Raw genomic sequence first — 17,418 nt, 5'->3', positions numbered from 1 at the left:
ACTTATTTTTATTATTATTTGAGGTAGATTTAGAAATTTTATGTATTTGTATCATATAAAATATTAATAATTTATATATTTATTTCGTATTTTATTTGAAAATTATATATTATAATTAATATTAACATAAAAATATGAATTATATTTTATATATTTTTAAAACTCATAATTATTATTAAAAATTTAAATCGTATTTAATTCATATTTTTTATATTATATCAATATATTATATTTTAAATTATCAAAAACTAACATAAAGTTAAAGTAAAGTTTGTGATGACTTCTTGAGCAGAATATGTGTCAAGTAAAATTTCGATTACTCAAATCGATTATTAGGTACTATTGGGGTATGAATTTCAATTTATGATTAATGGCACGACAATTTATTAACATTTATCAAATATGAAAATAATCATATTTGAATTATTAGAACAACAGTGGTCGATATGTCCGAGTGGTTAAGGAGACAGACTCGAAATCTGTTGGGCTCTGCCTGCGCAGGTTCGAATCCTGCTGTCGACGGGTTTTTATTTTTATTACCTATTTTTTCCACTTACCACAATCACAATCTAACCCTTTTTGGCTCTCGCAAAAAATCCCTCCATTTTCATGGCTTCCTCTCTTGGCTTCAGTCCCACTTCACTCCCTTCTCTCTACCCAATTCCCACCCAAAGAAGCTTCATTCCCATACGCTGCGGCCCACGTGACAACCGTGGACCTCTCGTCAAAGGTCGCATCTTAAGCATCGAAGCAATCCAAGCCATCCAATCCCTCAAAAGGGCCCAGCGAAACTCTTCATCATCATCGACAACAGCAAATACCCAACTCCCTTCCCTCTCCCGCCTCATCAAATCCGACCTTGTCGCCGCCTTACGCGAACTCCTACGGCAAGATCAATGTGCCCTCGCCCTCCACGTACTCTCCACTGTCCGATCAGAATACCCGCCTCCCGACTTGACTTTGTACGCTGATGTTGTCACCGCGTTGGCCAGAAACCGTCTGGTGGACGAGATCGATGGGTTGATTGGAGAGATGGAAGGGATAGAGTGTGATGACGAGAAGGCCCTTGTGAGGTTGATCAAGGGTGTAGTACGAGCTGGGAGAAAAGAATCAACGGTCAGGATTTATGGGTTCATGAAGGAAAATGCAGTGGGGTCCAGGAAAAGAGTCGGGGAGTATGTGGTTAAAGTTTTGAGTAAAGGATTGAGAAGGTTTGGGGAAGTGGGTTTGGCTTCGGAGGTTGAAAGGGAATTTCGTGAATTATCAAGGGTTAATTTGGACAAATCGAGAATTTAGGGAGAAAAATGGGTTTCTAATGAAAAGTAAATTTTTTTTTTCGTATTTGAAATAGCTTAGCTACTTCCATTTTAGTATTTTAACTTTTTTTTGGTCAATAAAAAATTGTAATTTTTCTAACTTTGATTTTTTTTTAGAAATTGTAATAAATTATTAAAAATTTAAAATTTAACTCAATTTATTCATATAATTATTTTTAAAAATATATTTAATAATTTTAAATTTTAATGATTATAATATTTTTAAAATTTTTTCAAACTGATTTTTTTTATATAAAAAATTGCTAAAAAAGAATAAATTTTGGTAAAGAGACGTTTAATGTGTCATTGGTGAAAGTTTTACATGAACTTTTTACCTTATCATCTTCTATTCCTCTTGTTCAACAGTACTAACAATAATATGGGTAAAAAAAGACCAAACTAATTTTGAAAAGCTATAAGTGGTAAATTTTTTAATGTTTTTAGTTTTTATTTAATTTTTAATTTATTTTTAAATTTTTTGTAATCTTATTTATTTTATTAAAAAAAATATTATATACATAAATCTTTTCAAATATCAATTTTAATAATACATCGTCGTATTTAATAAATAATGACTTCAAAATTTTTTTCCTTTGTTCAAGTCAAATGCCTCTAAATATGAGACACGAGACATATAATAAGGTGAGAAATCAATGAGAATCTAAAATAAAATTGTTAATTGTATCTTAAATTAAAACAATATAAAAATATTCTCAATAAGACAAAAATACCCCCTGTTTCTCACAAAATATAGTAACTGCCATCACCCTCAATTTAGTTTTAACTTTTAATAAAAGCTTTACAGGAGAAACTTGCAAGTTGCGCGTTAAGTCGAAGTCTCGAGGCTTTTGGCTTCATTTCCTGAAACAGAGCAGACCCAGAAAAAGGGAAAAAAAATAATAAGAAAAATAAGAAACCCCATCTTCAAGAATTTGACAATAACAAATCTCATCCAACAATTTTGCCCAAAAAAAATCCATATTATAATCTCATCAAATGATTAGTTTTAGAAGCAATCCATCCCCAGCGGCAGCACCACCACAAGAATATGCCTGGGTTACTTCATACCAAAAGCTACTCCCGCACTGGCACTCTGTTTCTCTTTCTCATCAGGCTAACTCTTTTACTCTTTTCTTTTTTCAAAATTTAATTTTAGTTGAACAGAAAAAGAGATTGCCCTTTATTGATTTTGCTTCCATCTGTTCGATTTATGATAATTGCCTAAAAAGACTTTGCCAAAAACATTATGTTTTAGGGTTCCCTGATTGCCCTTTAGAATTCACGGGGAACTTGTTTTTATGGAAATGGTATCTGGAAAATTTCTGGGTAACTTTTTATTTTGTTTTTATGTAAGGAATATGAATTATCAAGGAATAAATTTGCTAAAGCTGAATGGGACTTCATTATGGTAATGAAAAAAGATATGAACTTTTAGTTCTCTAGGTATACATGTGGAAAACTTTTATGGAAAAGTTTTCATCTTTCTGTTTAGTGGCGAATAGATTAAGATTATATACAATGCAAGTTGGGATTTTTCCTGGTTGTTCCAATCCTGCTGTTATTTAACTTTTTTATTTTAGTTTGTTAACTATTTTGGGTAAATTGCTGCAGCATTCCACACTACCGATATCAATAGCTAGAGTTAATCAGTTTGATGCTGCTAGATTGGATATTGAGATGTCAGCCATGTTAAAGGAACAGTTGGTTAAAGTTTTCTCCTTGATGAAGGTATTTTTGCTTTTGAAGGCATTCATAGTGTATAGGAAATGAAATTGCTTTGTGCAATTGTCTGATCTTGTTTCTCTGTTTTCTTGGGGTTAGCCAGGAATGTTATTTCAATATGAACCAGAACTTGATGCTTTCCTTGAGTTTCTCATTTGGAGGTTCTCAATTTGGGTAGATAAGCCTACTCCAGGAAATGGACTTATGAATCTGAGATACAGGGATGAACGTGCCATGGAAACAAGAGGAAAAGGTAAGAAGGTCTGGACTTCTATTGCTACTGTGCTACCCTCAAAACCGGCTTTCAACGGTTTAATTCCTCATATGTTTATCATATAGATGAAGATATATAGGTCTTCAAAAATTTTAATGTTATGTTTTTGGAGTTAGAAGAGTGTCTTGCTCATGCATAAGGATTATTACTGATCCACATTATTTTATAACTGATTTAAACTTAGTATGAATTTCAATGCGTATAGAACGTGAATATCTTTACAGGATGTTTAGTCTTGAATCTGTTTCTTTTACTTCTATTTTAAATGAATTTGATGAATGATATGTCTTAGTTTGCCAACCAAATCATGCTCTGGTACTTTTTTGTTGCCATCCATAACTAGTTGGTTTGTTTATTGTTATTATGTTCTTGACTTTATTAATAGCTGCAATTATGAGTGTTATTTTATCAAAATTTGGTCTATTCTTTTTTGGATTGGTGCATTTTAGAAGATGGATCATTTTACCTTGGTTAACATTGTCTGTTTTGAACCATATTTAGGAGTGTTCATCATAATTCTATGATTCATTTTACCTTGGTTAACATTGTCTTTTCTTAACCCCTTCCCTTCTCTCATGCAGCCTTACCTATGGCCTTAACTTGTGCTGCTTTTATCTTTCTACAGTAAGAACAGGTTTGGAAGGGCCTGGGCTGACTGTTGCTCAGAAGATGTGGTATTGCCTTGCCACAGTTGGTGGTCAGTACATTTGGGCTCGTTTACAATCATTCTCTGCTTTTCGCAGATGGGGTGATTCTGAGCAGGTGCTGGTTTTATATATCCTTTCTTCTTCCACTAGGTTACAGTCAGGCAACTATTTTAACCAATATTGATTTTCCTTTTCTTCTTCAGAGGCCATTGGCACGGCGAGCTTGGGGTTTGATGCAACGTATAGAAGGGCTTTACAAGGCTGCATCATTTGGCAACCTACTTATATTTCTTTACACAGGAAGGTGGGTTTCAGAATTTTTTTCTCATATTGAAGGACATGCTTATTTGAATCTCATTAATATTTTAGGAAAATAAACACACACAGAAGGACGGAAGCACTGATAACAAGCATGCTATTTAACTTGATATATTTCATCTTGAGTTTTCCATTTCTCATCTTCACTGTATGAAACTGATCTGTTTGCCTGGTAGTTGGGTTGATACATATTACTTTATTCTATCAAACATGAAAGCTTGATGGTTAGGGAATTTTAGCTGGTTTGAAAAACCTTGTTATTCTATGATCACCTTTCAGCAGTGTTGATCCAATTTCATCTTTTGTTCTAATGCAGGTATAGAAACCTCATTGAAAGAGCTTTAAGAGCAAGACTTGTCTATGAAAGCCCTAATATGAATCGAGCTGTTAGTTTTGAGTACATGAATCGCCAATTGGTGTGGAATGAGTTCTCGGTAAGCTTTTCTTATTTAAGCCAGCATCTTGATTCTTGTGTATATGAATGCTTGATTTGAAGATTTTCTCGTCCTCTTACTTTGGGAATGAGCATTAGTAGTTGTGTGTGTGATAGTCTCTACTAGACAAAAAGAAACTAGTGATGTGCATATGGTGGAGAAATTTACAAAAAATGTATTTGTCAGCTGTTAAAATTTCGTGTTTGGTAATATATTCATGAAAACCTCACCATCAATGACTAAGTAGGGATGGGAGTTTCTATTGCAAGTAAATGAGCATACATATTGAGTTCACATAGTCTCACAAACAAAAGAAGGAAATATCTTTTAGGATTACAATCTATATGCCGGAAGTCAGGTTCAAAAACTTCACAAGGAAGGTTATACACCGACCATGTATCCATTTAACTGTGAATAAGTAAGTTAATACTCAATTTTGAAGTCAACAAATTTGGTATTGATATGTAGAAAGCATAGAGTTTGCTCATGGAGTTTTTAAACTCAACTGCCTGTACATATAGGATAATAACCCGATGTACAGAGAAAAAATGGGATAATAACCCAATTGTTTACTTTTGAGTCATACAATAATGGCTCTTGATATGACAGGTCCTTTTATCTGTTCTGTGTCAACATAACTAATCAGAGTTGGCGTGTTGTTAGCATTATAACATTGAAAAGTTTTCTCATCTCTTTGCCACTGGTCAGATTGATATATACTACCAGGAGCCTTATTTTTTTCTTAGATTAATGTCTTTTAATACTTATATTTCCTTTGCTATTACGCAGGAGATGCTGTTGCTGCTTCTCCCTCTTCTTAACTCGTCAACTGTTAAAAGTTTTCTTCACCCATTCTCAAAGGACAAATCTTCAAGTTCTACAGAGGATGACTCTACTTGTCCCATTTGCCGGGCAAGTCCAACACTTGCTTATCTTGCTCTCCCTTGTCAGCACAGGTAGGTTAACTTAAAAACACTTAAATTTGTGCCCACTTTTCACATGTTGTCTGAAATTTATGGGGCCTAATTTTCAAAAGAGACAAGGCCCATATTGCCCTACACTGTGAATGATTGGCTTGAATATGTTTAATGAATTTGGGCTGACAAAAAGACTGACACGTACATGTTGTCTCCATGTATCTTCTTCTTAATTCATTGAATGCTACCCTTAACAGCTGTTCCCATGAAATGCATTTGCACAGCTCCAGTGCTCAACAGTGTTTAAGAATAATTTTCAAGTCTTGCTTGCATATAATTGGTTACAATTTCCTATTCACAGGTATTGCTACTACTGCCTTAGAACACGATGTGCTGCGACTCCCTCATTTCAGTGTTCCAGATGCAATGAGCCTGTAGTGGCGATGCAGCGACATGGCACTGTTGTTGAGCATAAAACTCATAGTCATTAGTCAGTAACTTTCATAGGAGAAGGAAAAAAGAAAAAGAAATCTCTATAACAAAAATGCATGATGTGGCATACAAATGTTTTGGGAGAACGAAACCTTTTGTTTTTAATGCAATTGGATGGGGGAATTAATCATTCTTTGTCAACTGTCACGTTAATAACGAGGGTTATTCTTTCAACTCGTGAAAGAGAGATTCTTTGGAAACCTGTTTAAATCTTTGTCTAGTAATGTGACTGTTTCTTTGAAGCTGGAATTTCTGACTCACAACTTATATATTCTCATCTTATTTTTTATCTTCAACCCGTTCATTGATGAACAGACGAAAACGCAAGAGTAAGAGGAGAAAGTAAACTTTGAAAACAAAAGCAACATTGTCCTTCGCTAAAATGGACAAATGGGAATATATGTAATTATGTATGCTTTTAATAACTCAAATCCTGAACAAAAGTAGGTCCCTGTACGTAGAGGATAGAGCCGGCCCAGGACCTCTCAAGGTAGAGGCAGCTGCCCTTGAACCAAAGGGAAAGGCTCACAAGTCACAAGCATAACAGGGCCCGGATTTATTGGCAATGGTGTAGGTCAGGGAACACTTTGGTCGTATGCTTTCATGGAATCGTATTCAACTAGCTTAATTCCTACTACACGGATTGCGGCAGCAATGTGTTCCACATTTTTTCTTTTTGGTTTAAAATTTTACAACTAACTTTGTAACAAATGAAATATTTTATTTTTAGTAATATGGTCAAAGTGTCTTCGCGGAAGATTTTAATGTCACACTTATTATAGCATTCAGAAATTTACTCTCGGAATGCTTCCAAAAAAAATATGTTTTAACTCCCAACTGAAGTAACTTATTTGGCTAACAAAATGGAATGCTTTTGTGCACAATGTGTTTAATCTTTATCCAAAGCATAAATCCATGGTTCTTTTATCCAAATGGACAAAGTAGTTGTTGGTATCCACGCAAGACAGAGCTCTATTATATGCATCTGATGGTTGGGTTTTCGCTGTCTTTCCTTTCTTTTGTGTCTATTATACTTTGATTCAACAAGTTTTGACTCTAATCACAATTCAAGCCCACCACAGTTCTGAAATTGACATTTCCATCATTTCATTAAAAATATCAGTAACAGAACAACACACAACGGAGGAAAAACCTTCTAATACTATTTCTTTTTACAATATCTAAAGATAATGCCTTGAATAAAATTAAAAAAGAAAAAAAAATAGAATTTAAGGAGAATAACTTAGAAACTAGTTGCATTTATCAGGAATGAAACAGCTGAACATGTTTTTCAGACAAGCTACCATGAATTGGACAAACAGAGCCGTAGTTGTACATTAAAGGCCCCAAGATAGCATTATTTTGCCTAAGTAACGAGGTGTAATATAGAGAAGTAGGTGGTCAAATCTGTTTTTCAATCTAGACAAAAACAATCATCCTAGCTTCACACCAAAAGGACCATAAGTTCATAATCAAATTTTGTCCTTTAATTCCTTATTTCATGTGCAATTTTGTCCAATTCTAATCACTCATAACCTACCTATATACTTCTAGTCAACTATTGTATATGTTTTCTTTTTAAACTTCAAAATACAAAATTATATGTTCTTATTTGATTTCCCTCGAGTCAAAATGATGCTCAAATGCAAGCATCCCTTTCACCAAAGTCATCATAACACATATTTTGCTATATTTTTCGAAGGAGAAATTTCCAAATTTTTGTAAGATTTGGGTGTAAAACCTTAAATATTCTGTAAAATAAAATCATGCATATCCATCCTAAAAGATGAAGACATGTAACTGTTTAAGCCAACGTTCACACGTTTGATTTTCAAATATATATATGGATAAAGGCAATCTTTTTTTTTTCTTCAAAATAAAAAAAAAGAAGATATGATTAGAATCTATCTCCTACAGCCAGTCTGCATGTTTAACTGCAATATTGTTCTTTAACTAACTGTACGATTTGAAATTTAGGAGCAGCATTTAGACCATAAAAGCAAAAAAATACAGTTGAATTTAGATTTTAATTTAATTATTTATATAATTATTTTTAAAAAATAATATTTAATAAATTTAACAAACTAAAATTTTAATATTTATAACCTCTTTTCAAATTTACTGTGGTTCTTTTTGTAAAAAAAAAAAAAAAATGTTTCTTTTGCCAGCTACAGCATGCATGCCTGGTGCCTCACGGTTTAGGTTTGCTAGGGTTAAGCCTATTTGTTATGAATAATTAGGTTTGAATTGGCGGGCCACCTAGATATTGGATCAGTCCTGAAATATCTGTCACGTACAGTTTAAAGCATTGCAAATGTTGTCTTTAGTCAAAAGATTGTCAGTTTGCCTATACATTGTTTTCCCCCTTTCACTAGCTACTGTATCCATCTAAAATCAACTGAAGCCAAAATGCCTTCCTTTCCTCTCTCTATAAAAGATGTTTACGGTCTAAAACATTTATCAAACAATCAAATCGATTGCTCTTCTGTTTCTGCTTTTACTATGCCTCAAAGGGCTCACTTCCAATTTGAAATTAGGAATTCCTTTGTTTCCCTTTTGATTTGATATTCTCATTAAAAGTGATTATAGGAAAAAAAACAAACTTTTTTCTTCTAAAATTCAAAGGCTATATATATATATAAATTAGTTAATATTTAATTTAATAAAAAATCATTAATTAAAGATAAAATAGTTATTTTAAGAATAATTAAGGGTGTGTATATATATATATATATATATATACACCCATAAAAGATAGGCTTCCTTTTTGGTATATGATCATAAAAAAGATGAATCAAGTATATGGTAAAACTATTAAGATTTCAACAAATTTTAATCATTTTGATCCCTTCCTTCACATAAGCAATATTGTTGAAATCTAATTTATAGTATATTTAAAATATTATTATTATTATTATTGGACGATGAAGTTTTTTTATTCTACAAAACGACTTTATAAAATATTGTCATTTGTGAAAGTTTAATATATTAGATAGTAATCCTTAGAAAAAATGAGAAAGCTTAAATGTTGAAAATGTGTTGTTTAATTGATACTTAACAAATACCACAGATAGCTAGAATGATCTATGAATTATCCCCCCACCTTCATTTGGAAGCATATGTATAAAGTGCAACCAAGCCGCCCTAAATAAAATAAGAGAAACACAATGCAATTACTGGTTTGACGGTCCAAAAATAATTTTCTCCAAAATTGTATTTTGGTATTATGTTTGGTATGAATATTGAAGTGTTTAATTTTGTATAGTGAGTTGAATTAATAAATGCACAAGAATAGAGAAAGCATGATAATATCAAATTATGAAAACCATATGCCCTAACCCTAATGACCCCAAAATTAAAACAATCCCAAGTAGTACCCCAAATCAAGGAAGTAAGGTCCTAGAGGCCAATAGTTTAAGGACTGAAAACACAGCCCACCAGCTTTTCTGTCCCCACTTTATAATAAAGCAAAAGCAAAGAATAAAAAAGAAAATACTAAATAAATGAGAGAAAAATGGAAAGGGAGGAAACAAATGGAAAGTGCCTCAACCCCACCCTTGGTATGAAAATTCTTTCAATGCCATAGACTCAAAGTTTATTCACTCTCATCTGAGAAAGCAAACAGGATAGGTGGGGGGACTCTTACTAAAGCTTTTAGCAAAGGCCTGTTTGGTTGGGTGCATAAACAAGGAAAGTGAAAGGGAAAAAGGAAAGGAAAGCTAGGAAGAGAAAGATTTTTTTTTTTCTTTCTTGTGTGTTGTGTGGGGAACTTCTTTTTTTTCAAGGATAAAGAGGCATATGAAACTGAACTAAGTTTGTTTTTTGCAGCTACCAAGCTCATTCATCACAGCAAGCAACAAATGATGGCAGGAAACCCTAGCTGGTGGAGCATGCATTTGCATCCACCTTCTCCATCCCCATCTCTCTTCCCTCCTCCATATGCTCTTGGATCTTCTACTCTTCCCCCTAATTCTTTGCCTGATAACCAAGAGCTTCCTCAGTCATGGAGCCAACTACTTTTGTGAGCTTTCTCGACTTCGTCTCTACTTGTTCATGCAAGTTTCTGCTCTCTTTAACCTGCTTTCTTGGGCTTCATCGTGATCAATAAATCTTACTTCTTGGGTCTTTATTATTGTTTCTTTTGGTTATCTTAAGATGGCTTTTCTTGTAAATAAATTCTAATGCAATACACTAATAATTATGGTTATGGGGATCTTATTATTTGGTGGTTAGGGGTGGATTATCTGGCGAAGAAGAAAGGTTTGGTCCAAGTCATCATTTTCAGCCTAAAAAGTTGGAAAATTGGGAAAACCAAATCCTAAACCCATCTGCGAGGGTTCCAGTTGTTGACGTAAAGCAAGAGGTTACTCAAAATAGCAACTTGTACGGTCATGGTGATGATGAATTTCAAGCATCTAGGCCTGCTTCTGCTGCTTGGTCTCAAATCATGCCAATTTCTTCTCCTAGGTCTTGTATTACTAGTTTAAGTAGTAATATGTTAGACTTCTCTTTTAACAAAGCGACAGATCATGGGTCTAACACTCAACCAGTAGATCATTCTTCTGAGGTAAGAAAGAGAAAAACTGACAACCCTTCCCCCATCCCCACACCCTTATCTTTTTTTTTTTGCCTCGCATTTATTTGGGTCAATCTATCTGTCTAAATGTACAGTACAGACACAGGTTGTTTTCTTTCATTTTCTCTGGGTTTTCTCACTTTTCTTCTTGTGTTTTTTAGCAGTGTAATAGCACAGCCACAGGTGGGGTGTGCAAGAAGGCTAGGGTTCAGCCGTCTTCAAGCCAGCCACCTCTAAAAGTAACACTGCAGAATCTTTCTTTCTCTTTCTCTTTAATTCTGTGTGCTTGTGCATTTGTGTCTGTGTAGAATATTAGTGTGTCGTTCTTGATTGTCTATTTTCAACAATGTCTTATTCTTTTCAACTATTATTAGCTAACCGTTTTATCAAAACAAATGGCAAAAAAAAAAAAAAAAAGCTAAAGAAATTTTTAAAAATAATTATTAATTGGTGTGCTAATTTTTCTGCATTATGTGTTTATGCCAAATCCAGGTGAGAAAAGAGAAGCTAGGAGATAGAATAACAGCACTTCACCAGTTAGTTTCCCCTTTTGGAAAGGTAAACAAAAAATTCTCTCAACTTCTTCATCACCTACCCACAAAAACTGAACACAAGGAATAGTAGTACAGATTACAGAAGCAGTTTTATTTTATGATAAAACCCATAAAGAGATTATTTAATTATGTATTTTATACGTACTGTGTGCAGTGCAGTGATCAAGGTGTTGAAGGCTTTCCCTCTTATTCTTTTTTTCTTTATCTTTTTTCATTCTGGCATTTTCTCTTTTAACATTAAAGAAGATCTGAAAGATGACTTGGGGGTTTGTGCTGTGTTTGTGTGCTCTTTTGCAGACTGACACTGCTTCTGTCTTGTTAGAAGCTATCGGGTATATCAGATTCCTTCAGGGTCAAATTGAGGTGATGTTTCTTCCACACCCATTTTTATACTCTCTGCTGCATGCTAGCAGCTCAGAAATCAGTGAGAAGCAAGCAAGCATGTAGTTTAAAGTTTCAATAATTCACATATACTTTTTCTCTTTAAACAATATCATCTTTAGTTATGGAAGTCATAAAAAAAATAAAAAATTTATTCTTTTTTCCCCACTTTAAACGCAGGCTCTTAGCTCCCCTTACTTGGGTACTGCATCCTCAAACATGAGAAACCAACAATCTGTAAGTACCCATACGTATCCATATACTCATTTCCCAATGCAACATCAATATTGAATATATATGGTACATGGAGCAGTATAATTATATGTGGTTAATTGCAAATATTATGATAGAATTAATTGATGGGTTATTTTGATTAAATTTGTTTAGGTTCATGGAGAAAGGAATTGTGCATTTCCTGAAGAGCAAGGGCAGGTATACTTTATTGGATCAATCAACTCTCAAAAGCAAAGTAGGGGGGGGGGGGAGCTGGGTTTGTAGATTGGATGGGAAAGCATCTGTTTTTAGTTCCTATTTTATTCATAAAGGAAAGCATTGAAAGAACAAGGTTCTCAGCTTTAAAACACTTTTATGTGAACAAAAGTTGATCAAAAGCATAAGTTGGAAATGCAAAAGATTAGTATATGTAATTTAAAAAGAAAAATGGAAAAAGGGTTGAAGATAGAAATTATGACACACACCTCTCTCTTTCTCACTCATTTGACTAATTGTCCATTTATACAGTAATTATTTATCATCATCATCATTATCCTCCTCATCATGATTATTGCTATTATTATAACTTTATTTTGAAAAAAAATGAAGAGTTCCCTTTTAAAGACCACCAATGTTATCCATTCACATAGATCTATACATACAAATGAGATGTGAAAATCATTGCCTTAATACTGTTTTTCTTTTCCTTTTTCCTTAATTTATATTTTTTATAATAACAGGATAACCAAGATGAGCCAAAGGACTTAAGGAGTAGAGGGCTTTGCTTGGTTCCTGTATCTTGCACCCAACAAGTTGGAAGTGACAATGGTGCCGATTACTGGGCTCCGGCTTTTGGCGGCGGTGGGTTTTAAGGACGCAATTAAGGGTTTGATTGCAGCATCATAAGCTCTGCTAGGCTAAAGCTTTCAATGGGATGGAATGGAATGAGATAACATCATGAGCAGTCACTCTGCTGAAAATATTAAGGCTGATTGCTCATGATGCTATTGCATTATTTTTTCTAGCTCCACCATATCAAAATGGCTATATTAATTGTTCTTAATTGTACCTTTCTTTTTCATTAATGTAGGATATTTTAATTTAGTTTTCTTTTGAGCTATGACATATAGAGCTTCATTATATAAGAAGTTCACTTCTATTTTTGTTCGTCTCAAAAAAAAAAAAAAAAAACTTGTTGGTAAAGCACCATTTCTTTGTCTTCTTTCATTGTTGAAGAAAGAATCCTCACTCTCTCAAATGTACTCATAGCTTCTCCCCTTTGCTTTTCTTTGAAACCTTTTTCATTGTTATTGTTTTTTGAAGGATCGATTTTTGCAAGCTTAAAAAGGATCTTTCAACTATCTTGAAAAAGAATAAACAATACCCTTTAGAGAGATAAGGCTAATGAAAATGTATTATATACATAACCCAAAATTAAACACGTTCATCGTATACTATATTTTGCACATGCGTGGAAAAGAGTTAAATTTCATAATTTTCATAATAAGGCATACAAGAAAAAAAAAATTGCTTCTCTGTTCACCAAAAATCATATACAAGTATTTGATTTTAATAGTGTATTGTGCATCAAGGAAGAAACAGAAGCTAAAAGAAACAAAAAGGGTCCAAATAATTATAGCTTATGGTGTTTCAACTACTTGCATTGTCTTAATTTTGTTCAAAACACCAAGTGTGTGTGTGTGTGTCTATATATATATTGGTGTATTATCGTTTAGTGGTGTTGGAAACACTTGTAAATATTGGTGTATCAGAAAAGCTGATTTGACCCGTTGGTAATCAACCCTTAATTTGTTGGTAGGGCAACAAGTTTCAGCTTCAAATTCAAGTTAGAGGGAAAATAAGAGAAAATTAAGGATTAAAATTTTTTTATTCTAATATAATAAATTAGGTTTCATATTGTTTTAATAACAAAATAAAAGCCCTCACACGTCCCCTTCCTTCAAATTTCTCGTTAACAAAAAAAAAAAAAAAAGATTTAAAATCTCTACGTGTCTAATATGCATAATTTTTCTTACCACTTCATTCTGTTCATTCACATGCTGTTATATATGTAAGTTATCAAATTTCGGATGGCATACATGCATGTAAATCTTTACTTATAACAATTTTGTTAACACTAGCCTACGACATCTTCATTATTTTTTTTAATTTGATGCATATATACTGCCCTTTGCATACTCAAATTAATGTGATATACACCAAGATCTATATCTTTGGTATATAAATAATTTTTCTTTAATTGCATGCAAATTTAAGAAAAAACAATGCATGCAATCATATAACAAAATTTAATCAATTGAATTATTTATTTATGTTTTGGTTTAATATTAACCAGTCTATATAAGAAGGGGAACACTCCTTTAAAAAAAAAACACTCCATAAAGAGTGTATATATATATCATTTCCCATATAATAGTTGAGGATAATCATTTTTTCTTCTTTTGTAACATATATATGTCTATCCAAAATCAAAGCAGTTAAAGAAAGTGTGTATTTTCAAATATGAATCAAAATTGAATGGGAAAGTAATGCTGAGAATGAAATGATGGTGATGAAAATGAAAACCAAAGTAAATATCCCTTCAACATTGGACATTGGTGTGGCCCCTTTCACAAACTTTAAATAACTTTACAACTGACAATAATGAGGCATTTGACAATGAGAGTACAATCCATGTGTACCATTCATGTTATAGCTTCTTTCTTTTTTTTTTTTTCTTTTTCTATTCTCCCTTTTCATAATGTTCTCGGTTTAAGGCATCTTTAGTTCGATGACTGTATTATCATTATCATTATTATATATACCTTAAATATAACCCTAGTAGTTGATATTTTAAAAAACATTTGAACATTAAACTCAATTATTAGTGGATGAATCCTTCCTGATTGAAGAATTGGATTCAAATCTCCAATCTCGTATAGTTTAAAAAAAAAAAAAAACACTGAAAAAAGTGAATGAATCATATAAAGAAATACATAGTAAGTATCTACATTATAATGTAAATTATTAAGGCTCCATTTAGTTGATATTTTTATTGTTAAATAAAATAATAAATTGAAAATAAAAGATAAAAAAAAAGGAAAAAATAAGAGTATCAACTAAACGAAATCTAAATGTATGAAAAAATTAATTTATCTTCAAATGATTGATTAATTATATAATTAAAGGAGGAGCGCATTATGTATATGGTTTGAATTATATTTAGATAACATGAATGAATTATTTTTGTGTAAGAAAAAAGTAAACAAAAAGTTTGAAATTTTGTATATATTTTTTTTATTTGGGTTGGAAGGGGAACTTTGCATGAGTACTCATTATAGCAATTCATATTGGTTTCTTAGCCATATCTAACTGGAAAGATTGAAATATGAACAAGTTGTGGCAATGGCAAAGGCAATGGAATGGCTCATGGACGTGGTCACGGCTTGGTGTGGCAATGGCAGTGCCAGACCACTCATGTGGTGAAGCTGACCCAAATACGCCAACATGGACCCCATGGCTTTCGGGTCTTTCTAGACCACTTTTTTATATTAAACTCAATCAAGTGTGACCGTGGGCCCCGCCTCTCCTCTCCCACTGGTGCTGCCCTCGTAATCCTGACGTTATTTCTTGCGTCACCACCACTAAATGTTGCTATCGTTAGAAAATAATTTTAACTATTGAAATAAAATATCTAAAATTTTATTTATAAAAAACAATTTTCAATTTTATTAACGAACCACACACGATTATCACGATTCGAATAATAATATGATGTAGTATAAAAGCATTTGTTGATCTTTTGAGCCTATCTTTTATTTTTATTTTTTTGTTGTCTTTATTAATCAATACAAAAACTCTAAAACTCCTTAAAAAAACACTTTTATTTAAGATGTAATTAATAATTAACTCAAACCATTGGATAAATTATTATGGGCTACTATAATTTTGAGATAATAGCTATACGACCAATACGATTGCCCGAAAGATACAGAAAAAAAAATCTGTATCATCATGAAAAACATTGATAATTCATATCAGTTAATTGTTTTTATTGAAAATTTTTATGGTACTCGGATGCAAATTTTTTTACTTTTATTTATGATTATTTATTTATGAATGGGAAAATTTTCTTTTTTAATTCATTTCTTTTTTATGCGAAATAAGTGTGTAGTTTGAATTCAATACTTAATTTAATTGATTTATAAAATTATTTTTTAGAGATGTTATTTAATGAATTTGAGATTTCATATCCTAATATCTTTAATCACTACTTCTATTTTTATGTTACGTCGTCTTTTATATATAAAAAAATTAATTTCATAAATAATTTTTTAATTATAGTGAATTATTTAATATAATATTTAAATTTAAATATTTTTAATGTGATATTAGAAATATAAATTTTTTAATTAATATAGTATTTAAAAAATTATTTGTTCATCACATTTTATCATTTAAAATTAATCACATTAGAGATAAATATCACATTAATTAATATATTTATAATTCTAGTAACATATTAAAAGTTTTAAAATTCAAATACTATATTAAATATTTTATTATAATTTAAAATTCATTCATGATATATATATTTTTTTAAAAGTGCACCATTTATGACATTAATATGAGAGAGTATTAGCTAAATTTGAGTTTTTGATTTTTTTATGAAATAAAATTGAGATGTTAGTCTATTTAATTTTTTTTTATTTTTTTTATCTTATGTGTACATTTGCACTTCACCACCAACTAAATCATACGTGAATCCCACTAAATAATTTTGTGACGCAAAATCAATTTCAAAAGTTTCAAAAGACCTTTGTGAATATGATTATAAGTTTGCAAGTGAAACTTAAAAAATAATATAAAAGAGAATGTGAAATATATTAGCACTTAAGTGTCATTTTATAATTGAATTCTTTAATAGTTTATCAAAACGCTATTCACAATGCAGTGAAATCTCTCATTCTATGAATTCACATTTTTCTTTCTTAACATGTCGTACTATTTTAATTAATAAATGTGATTAAGGTTGAAGCTAATAGTATTATTATTTTGTTGGACTAAAAGTTTTTAATTCAATCAGCGGAAGCAAAATCAAAATCAAATAATAAATCAAACACATAAAAGACAATAATTTAATATGATTTGATTCAATTGACCTACATTCACGGATGAAAAATAAGATCCACTAGTTGTAAAAAATTATAAACTTACATCAAATCATCAACCTCACTCAACAATCAATACTCATAAGACACTCTTAATCTTTTTTAGTCCTATGAAATATTCTTAACCCAAACAAACCTAAACCCAAACCCTTGTGCACCATTTTCAATATAATCAAACACATACTCATATGTTTCCATACATTATACCTATGTGGACCATCTCAATCTTTTCTAGTCCACTCACAAACAAACATACACACTCATAAGACGTAGAGTCCCAATACTTTTATGAGGTGTCTATCTTATAAAACTCTATAATCATCTTACATCTTGTTCTCATATCTAACCCTATAGAGATTTCACATATTTATAACCATATAAACTTACCTATTAAAAATCTCTC

The 17,418-nt window shown here is 31.8% G+C and overlaps 3 protein-coding genes and 1 non-coding gene across 9 annotated transcripts; all 4 read left to right on the top strand.

The window, feature by feature from the left end:
- Positions 1-440: 440 nt before the first annotated feature.
- TRNAS-CGA (transfer RNA serine (anticodon CGA)) lies at positions 441-522 on the top strand. The gene has a single exon. It is a non-coding gene; the product is annotated as a tRNA-Ser (tRNA).
- Positions 523-524: 2 nt separating this feature from the next.
- EMB3123 (PPR containing protein) lies at positions 525-1,416 on the top strand. Its single transcript, XM_022859270.2, has one exon. The coding sequence runs from the start codon at positions 610-612 to the stop codon at positions 1,294-1,296; it is 687 nt and encodes a 228-aa protein (XP_022715005.2). The 5' UTR covers positions 525-609; the 3' UTR covers positions 1,297-1,416.
- A 721-nt stretch (positions 1,417-2,137) lies between these two features.
- LOC111274546 (peroxisome biogenesis protein 2-like) lies at positions 2,138-6,369 on the top strand. 3 transcript variants are annotated; one of them, XM_022859268.2, is made up of 8 exons: positions 2,138-2,429; positions 2,928-3,044; positions 3,138-3,291; positions 3,938-4,074; positions 4,163-4,263; positions 4,594-4,711; positions 5,501-5,667; positions 5,990-6,369. In XM_022859268.2, the coding sequence occupies exons 1-8, from the start codon at positions 2,313-2,315 to the stop codon at positions 6,117-6,119; spliced, it is 1,041 nt and encodes a 346-aa protein (XP_022715003.1). In that variant the 5' UTR covers positions 2,138-2,312; the 3' UTR covers positions 6,120-6,369. The 3 variants fall into 3 exon arrangements, with proteins under 3 accessions (XP_022715003.1, XP_022715004.1, XP_089611186.1); XM_022859269.2 differs by having other exon boundaries at positions 2,138-2,724; XM_089755060.1 differs by lacking the exon at positions 2,138-2,429 and having other exon boundaries at positions 2,907-3,044; positions 3,142-3,291.
- A 3,282-nt stretch (positions 6,370-9,651) lies between these two features.
- Positions 9,652-13,071, top strand: LOC111318582 (transcription factor bHLH68-like). Of its 4 annotated transcripts, none has more exons than XM_089755061.1 (9): positions 9,652-9,750; positions 9,949-10,141; positions 10,354-10,687; positions 10,861-10,935; positions 11,189-11,254; positions 11,548-11,613; positions 11,812-11,868; positions 12,019-12,063; positions 12,585-13,071. In XM_089755061.1, exons 2-9 carry the CDS (start codon positions 9,981-9,983, stop codon positions 12,714-12,716), a joined length of 936 nt encoding a protein of 311 aa, XP_089611187.1. In that variant the 5' UTR covers positions 9,652-9,750; positions 9,949-9,980; the 3' UTR covers positions 12,717-13,071. The 4 variants fall into 4 exon arrangements, with proteins under 4 accessions (XP_089611187.1, XP_022777181.2, XP_022777184.2 ...); XM_022921446.2 differs by having other exon boundaries at positions 9,705-9,829; positions 10,858-10,935; XM_022921449.2 differs by lacking the exon at positions 9,652-9,750 and having other exon boundaries at positions 9,796-10,141.
- The last annotated feature ends 4,347 nt before the right edge of the window (positions 13,072-17,418 follow it).

This window comes from Durio zibethinus, chromosome 26, assembly GCF_047325235.1.
Source record: "Durio zibethinus cultivar Kanyao isolate XHJ-2024 chromosome 26, ASM4732523v1, whole genome shotgun sequence".
Classification (NCBI taxonomy): Eukaryota; Viridiplantae; Streptophyta; class Magnoliopsida; order Malvales; family Malvaceae; genus Durio; species Durio zibethinus.
This window is presented reverse-complemented; position numbering and strand designations above follow the sequence as displayed.

Coding starts and splice junctions, on each gene's coding strand:
- LOC111274546 (XM_022859268.2), top strand. CDS start 2,313: ATGATTAGTTTTAGAAGCAATCCATCCCCAGCGGCAGCACCACCACAA. Junction 3,292..3,937: donor CATGGAAACAAGAGGAAAAG/GTAAGAAGGTCT, acceptor ATCTTTCTACAG/TAAGAACAGGTTTGGAAGGG. Junction 5,668..5,989: donor GCTCTCCCTTGTCAGCACAG/GTAGGTTAACTT, acceptor TCCTATTCACAG/GTATTGCTACTACTGCCTTA.
- EMB3123 (XM_022859270.2), top strand. CDS start 610: ATGGCTTCCTCTCTTGGCTTCAGTCCCACTTCACTCCCTTCTCTCTAC.
- LOC111318582 (XM_022921446.2), top strand. CDS start 9,981: ATGATGGCAGGAAACCCTAGCTGGTGGAGCATGCATTTGCATCCACCT. Junction 11,255..11,547: donor TAGTTTCCCCTTTTGGAAAG/GTAAACAAAAAA, acceptor GCTCTTTTGCAG/ACTGACACTGCTTCTGTCTT. Junction 11,614..11,811: donor TCCTTCAGGGTCAAATTGAG/GTGATGTTTCTT, acceptor CTTTAAACGCAG/GCTCTTAGCTCCCCTTACTT.